Source organism: Mus caroli, chromosome 2 (genome assembly GCF_900094665.2).
Source record: "Mus caroli chromosome 2, CAROLI_EIJ_v1.1, whole genome shotgun sequence".
NCBI classification, from domain to species: Eukaryota; Metazoa; Chordata; class Mammalia; order Rodentia; family Muridae; genus Mus; species Mus caroli.
In genome coordinates, this window is record NC_034571.1 from 160,709,662 (window position 1) to 160,717,052 (window position 7,391).

Below are 7,391 nucleotides of genomic sequence, written 5' to 3' on the forward strand. Positions count from 1 at the left end.
GCCACAAACAGCCATAACATGCCATAGACAGCCATAGCATGCCACAGACAGCCAGAATAACATAGAGAATCCCTACCTCAAAAAAGAAAAAAAAAAAAAAAAACCTAAATAAATAAAAGTCAAAGAGTTCTCCAACCCTAACCACACGGTGCCACCCTAACCTGTCATTTTATTAACATAATATTAACATTACTATAATATTCCCCTGATATTTTACAGGAGATGGAGAGCAGACAAAGTTGGAGACTCTAAGGGATCCTGTCTGGCACACCCTCTGGTTTGCCCCCACCCCCACATGGGGTATTGAGCCCAAGCCCTCACACCAGCTAAGGGTGTAGCTCTCCCACTGAGCAGTATCTCCAACCCCCAAACTTTAATCTCCGGATTTAGCATGCCCACATGCAATGCAAACACTATGTAAATAGTTTCCAGGCTGCATTGTTTAGGGGAGAAACAGACAGAAACAATAGCCAGCCCAGGGCCCTCTTGGTCATTTCCCAAGAGCTTGCAAAGGGAAAGACAAGAGGGCTGAATTTTTTCATTTCTGATAATTGTTCATACATCACTGTACCTGCTTTCCCTGGTACCCTGCGTCAGCTCAGCACTCAGCTGAGAAGGGAGCTATGGCACAAAAAAGGTTAAGCATCTCTGCTCCCGAAGGATACACCAGCTCGGAGTGATTTACTACCGGGATGCCAACTGCCTTCACTGTATACACAAGCCCCGAAGCCTCTCCCCCTGCAGCCTGACCGCTGCACCAGGCATCCCACTTAAAACTGTAGCCGATGTTTGCTTAGGCAGTAAAAAACTACCTCGTCCATACCACCGTCGGCAAATAATGGGACGGAGTATTTGCCAAGGAGAAAGAGGACCCTGTTAGGAACAATTGCTGGCTATGCTTAAATTAACCTGAAGGGAAGGAAGGCAAAGTCCACAAGGATAACTCCAGCAAGCGTGGCTTCCATCCCCCACCCCGAATTTTAGGAATGTTATCTCTTCAGCATCTAGTTATCCAGTAAGTTGGAAGAATGCAGTAAAGCCAGCAGGGGTCTTTGGATTCAATCTCACCCAGATGAATAGAAAATGCGCTTACTATTGTATAGGAAGAAAGCTAATCAACTAGGAGGCAGAAGACACTCAAAACAGCTCAAAACAAAAACAAAAAGAAAAAAAATTGAAATCTGTGTATCTTGATAAAAGCCTGGTGCCTTGGGCTTATCTGTTACTGGTCCTGTATTAAAGAAAGACAATGAGCAGTTTACCTAAAGCACACAGTATCTTAGACCCTGCCCTACCTCCAGGATAAATGCTTACCAAAAAAACAAAAGGGATTATGTATTACAGATCCAGCGGTAAGGGCTTTCTTTTTAAAACCAGTTTCAAACAGCAAGCCTTAAAATCTACATATAGAGGTCAAAACTTCAAATTAAGTTTCTACTTAATCAAGAGCTGCAGAAATCAAAAGCAATCACGGATTAAACTTCAGGGGCCTGTGGAAAAGGTTTTGAAAGGGTAAAAGGGAAAGCCAGAGTGGGTGAAGATGCTGGCCACAGCTAATGAATGACCCCAGATAGACCAGCCCTCCCCTGTCCTCTGAATGCCCACTCACAAGGTGGCAGCACACGCAATCAATAATTCAAGTTTTTAAGGGCAGGAGGCGCAGAAGATGCTTTATATAAAACATGCCTTACATAAGTAAGGGATACTTGCCTCAACTGAACGAGCTTGCCAACCCTAAGAGAGATCAGAGGTCTCTTCCTGGGAAGAAACAAGGCTGTCTAGAGCCTGCACCAAGCAAGGCTTTAACCTGTGTTAGCTGTGTTTGTTAAAAAGTAGAGATTAGAGTGATTACGGTAACCTCCCAAATTCATCTCCTATTCGGTTTGGCTTTTTTTTTTTTTTTTAAATCATATAACCCCAAGAAAGAAACCCACATGACGTTAGCTTTGAGTTGCTTGCTGGGAAGTCTCATCACCCACAGTTTCTAAAAGGCAATTTGAAAAATCAAATGGGCACCGGATTTAGCAGCACACTCCTCCAATCTCAGCTTCAGAGGCAAAGACAAGAGCATGACAAGGCTGGGATAGGTTAGAAAGCTGTCATGGCTACTACACAGACAGACTTGGGGTGGGGGGGGGAGTCACCAAACCAAAGCAGCTTCAAGCACTCACTATGGCTGTCCCTTACTAAGGAGAACATCCCCTTGCTCTAGGACCAACAACAAACACCCCACGGATTCAAGAAGACTAAAGTCAAGTGGGAGGGGAACCACTGAGAGACCCTTGCCACCCGGGAGCCTTTATTCACGGGAGTGAATAGCTACTTCAGTTGTGAGAATTAAAGATGAGGTCCTGCGAGGTCCCAGGCTGGAGCCTGCCACATAGCAGGTTCCAGTGAAAACTGTCATTCCGGGGATAAAATTACCTCAACATGCCAGGATTCTATAGAAAACTTTTTCACTGCCACTGTACACAAGGACCCAAAAAGCTGGGTGAATAGGGGGGTACACTAGTCCACCTAGGCAAGGTTACACCCAGAATGCAACGCCGATCCTCCTCTTACTGAATCCTGCCAAAATTCTTTTCCCCAAATTCTCATTTGACACTTTACATCCAAAAGGAGAAGATTCAAAAATAACCATGCCTCAGCTCCCCCAAAACGGTTCCCCAGTCCCCTACTTAAACTGGAATCCCCTAAACCCCCATCAACAATGACAAAGTATCGTTTACTGGCCATGTGGAGCACCTCCGAGGGTTAGGGAGCACATTTTACATGCAATTAAATGAATAAAAAAGGCCGTGTGCAAATTAGAAGCCCCCTCCCCCTTTTAGGGGAAGACTGAATTAGCTGGAAACCTTAACTAAGCCAGGCACAGGCAGGTCGATGGAGGATGGCAAGGAGCGGTAAATCACTAAAAACCTGGGATTCGTAATAGCTGAAGGTTGTAATCCAGTTTAGCACAAAGGGCATTTGGAACCCTTTTGAGAAAATGCTAATTTTCCTTTAAGTACTGTAAGCCCCTTCTCCTTGACCACCTGCGGATTTTTTGATCTGCTAATTATTGCCCGGATTTCATTTGCCTTGCTCAAAAAAAAAAAAAAAAAAACCAAACTTGCATTCTCCTACAGACCGACCAAAAGGGATCCAAAAGCTTCCAAAAGATTTATCTAAACTAAGGGTGATCCCAAATTGCAGCCATTAAAAAAAAATTTTAAACAAAAACAAAACTCTTCCCAAAACTACATTCGAGGTCCCCCTACCCGCTGCAAACACATTTTAAGAACTCTTGGAGAAGATTTCCAAACACTGATGTTGATGAGGAAGATGGGGACCCCACAGAGATCACGCGTGTGCGGGTCTCCGGCCCAGCTAGCCTCACTCACCAGGTGTGTGTCGCAGTCCGCACATGGCCGGTCTCCAGAGGGCGCCCGCACGCCAGAGGCCGGGCTCCGACCGCGAGTGATCCGCAGAAAACTCGCTTCCCCAAGGCTGGGTGGCAGTGCGCGCCCAGCGGCCTCAGGGTGCAGCCAGGTTAACCGCGACTCCAGCCAGCGGAGATTTCGGAAGCCCTTCTATAGCAAGCCACCTCTCCATGCCGCCCACCCCCAGAGTCCCAACCACCAGCTAAATAGGAGAAAAAAACAAAACAAAAAAAAAACAAAATACAAAAAACGCTAGTATGCGCTCACCCCAAATGGAGGGGGAAGGGAGGTCATCGCAGGACCAGGGGAGGGGTCAGGGCCGAGAGCTCGCCCCTCCTCTCCAGAGGAAGCAGGCGGGCTGAGGGTTAACCCTTTTGTTCCAGGTGGACCAAGCGACCCAGCCTCTCCATGATCTGCACCCCCACCCCTAGCTCCCCGGGCCAAGGCACAAAGAGTCCATCCCAGCTGCCCGGCCCTATGATGTGGGATGCTCCAACGCCCCAAAACTCACATCCACCCCCTCGAACAAGCAATGACCTTCCAGTTGCCCTGGGGGGCGGGGGGAGGAATACAATGAGGTAGAAGGTCACTGAACTTTGATAAACTCGTTAAGTTTGGGAAAAGTAGGATCCCGCTCCGGGGAAAACAGGAGCGCCCAAGCAGAGCGCGCAGAGTCCGCACACCGCCCACCATCCGCGGAGAGCTGGAATCGAGCGGGAGGCCCAGGGGGACTCCCTCCTCCCAACGTTCCCGGTTTCTTCGGGGACAGCCCGGCGGGCAGGGACGAGGGGCTCGCCCGCAGCTCCCGACCGCGCTGAGGTCCTGAACTCGGTGGAGGCGCAGGCCGGGTCAGCCGCAACCCGACCTCTCCCCTTTCACCTCCCGGGCGTGTGCTGAGCAGTGCCGCCCGGGGGATCCGTGCAAAAAAATAAAGGAGCGGGGGTGCGCCCCAGCGGGGGTGACCATTCACCCGCTGCCCGGGCCCCGGCCCGCACCCTCCCGCTGGCCGCGGTTATTTTTAGATAGTCGGAAATCAAAGATGGCTGGAGGTCAGGCCCCGAAAGGTTAGGGCGAGGACCGGCAGCAGGCGCCGTAGCCCCCGGGAAAGGCGGAAAGAAAAAAAAAAGTAAACAAAATATCTAAAATTACAAAAAATTAAAATAAAAGCTCCGAAAGGGAACTAAACCCAACAGACTCCCCCGCCCTCTACGCTGCGCGGGTGGCCCGTACCCCGGCCTGGGGGTGGGGAGAGGTCGCGCCCCCTCCCCCCACTCGGCCTGGGAGGGGCGCGTGCAACAGATCGCCCTCCTCGGGGGGTCCCCCAGAGGTGCGCCCCTCCCCCAGGGGCCCCCAAGAGAGTAGTAAGAGAGGGTGGGGAGACTTGGGGGTCTCTTTCTTTTAAAAGCGGCGCCACTAGAGAGGGGGTGAAGGAAGCCCAAGTTACCGGCGTAGGTGGGTGCTTATGTATCCAAAGGAGGGAAACCAAGTATGGGACTGTGGACGAGGAGAGGGAAGTTGGAGGGAGAGGCAGAGTGTGGAATCAACTTTACAATAAGAGGGAGAAAACTAGGGGGATTTGCAAAGGGGTGGGCGGGTTGAGGCTCCCTCCGAGGTGGGGGATTGAGGCTCCCTTCCCTCCGCATCTCTCCTTTCCCGGAACAGAGTACGGAATCCCCATTCCAGAATCGGTTCCCGGAACCCGCGCCCTCGAGGGACGCGCGGCAGTGCTGGGAGCGCCCTCCCGGGACGCACGGACAGTCGGGCGCACGGACGTGGCCGCAGCCGCACTCACCGGGTTCCTCCGCCGCCGGCGCCTCGGCGAGGTCCGGGCTCGGTTGCTGCTGAGGCTGCTCGCCCTGGCCCTCCTCCCAGTTGATGTGCTGGGGCTTCGCCTGCTTGCGCCTCGACATGGTGCGCGCATTGGGGCGCCGGGAAGAGCCCTGGTGACTTGCCCCCTCTCCGCCACCAATTCCTGGAGTTGGGAAATTTTAGACCCCTTCGGCCGAAACGCGCATGTCCCAGTAATTATTATTATCAATAATGCATTGCGATTTATCATGAGCTCTGACAGCTGATTGGCCTGGGTCCAAGACCTCAGAGATCATTTAAATAAGCCCTCATTGATCAGGGAGGGGAGAGGCATGCTGGGCCTTGTAGTCCGGCCCTACATGTGACAAAGGCGTGTTCATCTAGGAAGCATAGCTAATTAGCATCCGGGCTCAGATTGGCCGAGGCGTGGATCGACTTGGAGGTGGGGGAATCATCCTTGTGGCCACTATCCGAATTCTGGGACGGAAAAAGGAAAATTGGTTTATTGAAAACCAGGGCTGAACATAAAAGTTCTAGAACCGATGTATCTCGGTTACGCGCTCCACAAAATTATTGTAGTAATTGGCGTAGTTGATAACTACCAGCTGAGAAAGGTCTTTCCGCTCACAGAAAAATAAGTCGGTTCAACTTTTCCCTCTAAAATCAAACCTGAACGAGAGACTCGAGTACCTTTTCAATTTTCTTTTTACGGAAATGTTAAAACTGCGTTTTGAAGTGGCCGGTGGTACCTTCTGTCCATCCCACCTCCCCATCCTACCTAATTTCAAGCTCTTCATACCCACCAGGGTTTGCATCCTTAAAATGCTGAGTAATACTCGCGGGATTCATATTCACGAGCCAGGATTTGTTGTAAACTTCCTGGATTTTCGAAAACACTTCTAAACCACTGTCCGCTAACTGTAGAAAAGGCAGATTAAAAGCAAACTTGCTAGAAATGATTCCAGAATAGCAAGTGGTTGCAGATTCTATCCCTAAAGCTGTTCGGGGCTCCCAAAAAGTACGAGGGTGTTTGTACTTAACTGCTTTCTAAGACACTCTGCAATACAAAACTGTTTTACAGAAAAGCCACTTCCTTCTGAGGTTGTATGGTCCTGATTCAGGAATGCCTAGAATTTTCTAAAAGGGTGTGTATGGATATAAAAATTTATTTCTCAAATCGACCTAAGTTTAATTGGCTAACTTCCTTGCACAGTGTCTGAGCTCACTTTTGAAGAAGTTCAACTAACTGGTCAGCCCCTTCTGTGGCCTTGCCGTGGGACCTGTGGACCACTAGATCCTTACTTGACTCTGCCTTCATTATGAGAGACTGGGCAGACATCAGCCTCTCCTCCATCTTTCTGCTTTGCATTTTCTTGATTAGCTATTTGTCGTTTCCTGTTTCTGAGAGGCTGGTGAGGAAGGAAGGGGGAAACAGGAGCCTGACCTCATGAGCATGCTCACCTGTGCCTGTGGACAACCCAGAGCTGAATAAGTCAGCTGGACCACAGGTTTGATATGCGTAGCTATCCCTGAGCCCTTACAGAAGAAATGCCGGCTTTCCAGTTCTGGCCTTTCTTCTGCAACGTAGCTTGAATTACTTTGAGTGCAACATCTAAAAGAAATAGAACAGCCCCTCCTGCCAGCCAGGGTGGCAGCATGGTGGCCTTGGCGGGGAAGAATCTGTTTTCATGCTGCATAAAAGCACTTTAAGATTCTGATACTGAGTCAGAAGGCAAATTAACACCTGCCTTCTCTCTCGCTGACTAATCTACCAATATTCTCAACACCTTTCTGGGAAGGGAGCAGAGCAGGCGCCATAACTCACAAATCTGAAGGAATGTACAGTTTACAACTCAAGAAAGATGAGCCCTTTAAGGGAAGCATTGTGTAATATAGACCTGTTCCTTTATCTACGCTAGTGATAGTTAGGGCACAGCAGCTGTATCTGCCCTGGAATGAGGTGGGGACCCTTCGGCCACGTCAGTCAGGATAGTAATAAGGAGATGATGAAGATAGCTTTCATAAGGCCAAGGTAGGAAGATCTCAGGTTGTTGGGGAGGTCCTGTCTTAGAGAGAGAGAGAGAGAGAGAGAGAGAGATTAGGAGGAGGAGAAAACAGAACAATAGTTGTGGTTTTTTTTTTTTTCATTTTATTTTTATT

General features: G+C 49.6%; 1 protein-coding gene across 5 annotated transcripts in view; it reads right to left on the reverse strand.

Annotated features, from left to right (window-relative positions):
• The window catches only part of Sall4 (spalt like transcription factor 4), a 19,492-nt gene extending 13,988 nt beyond the window's left edge, over positions 1 to 5,504 (reverse strand). For 3 of the 5 annotated variants that reach the window (XM_021155718.1, XM_021155716.1, XM_021155714.1), the window contains exon 1: positions 5,215 to 5,504. In XM_021155718.1, the coding sequence (XP_021011377.1) occupies positions 5,215 to 5,332 (118 nt within the window). In that variant the 5' untranslated portion in view covers positions 5,333 to 5,504. Of the gene's footprint in view, positions 1 to 5,205 lie in introns of all 5 variants that reach the window. The other 2 variants (XM_021155717.1, XM_021155715.1) reach the window with 1 other exon arrangement.
• Positions 5,505 to 7,391: the final 1,887 nt, after the last annotated feature.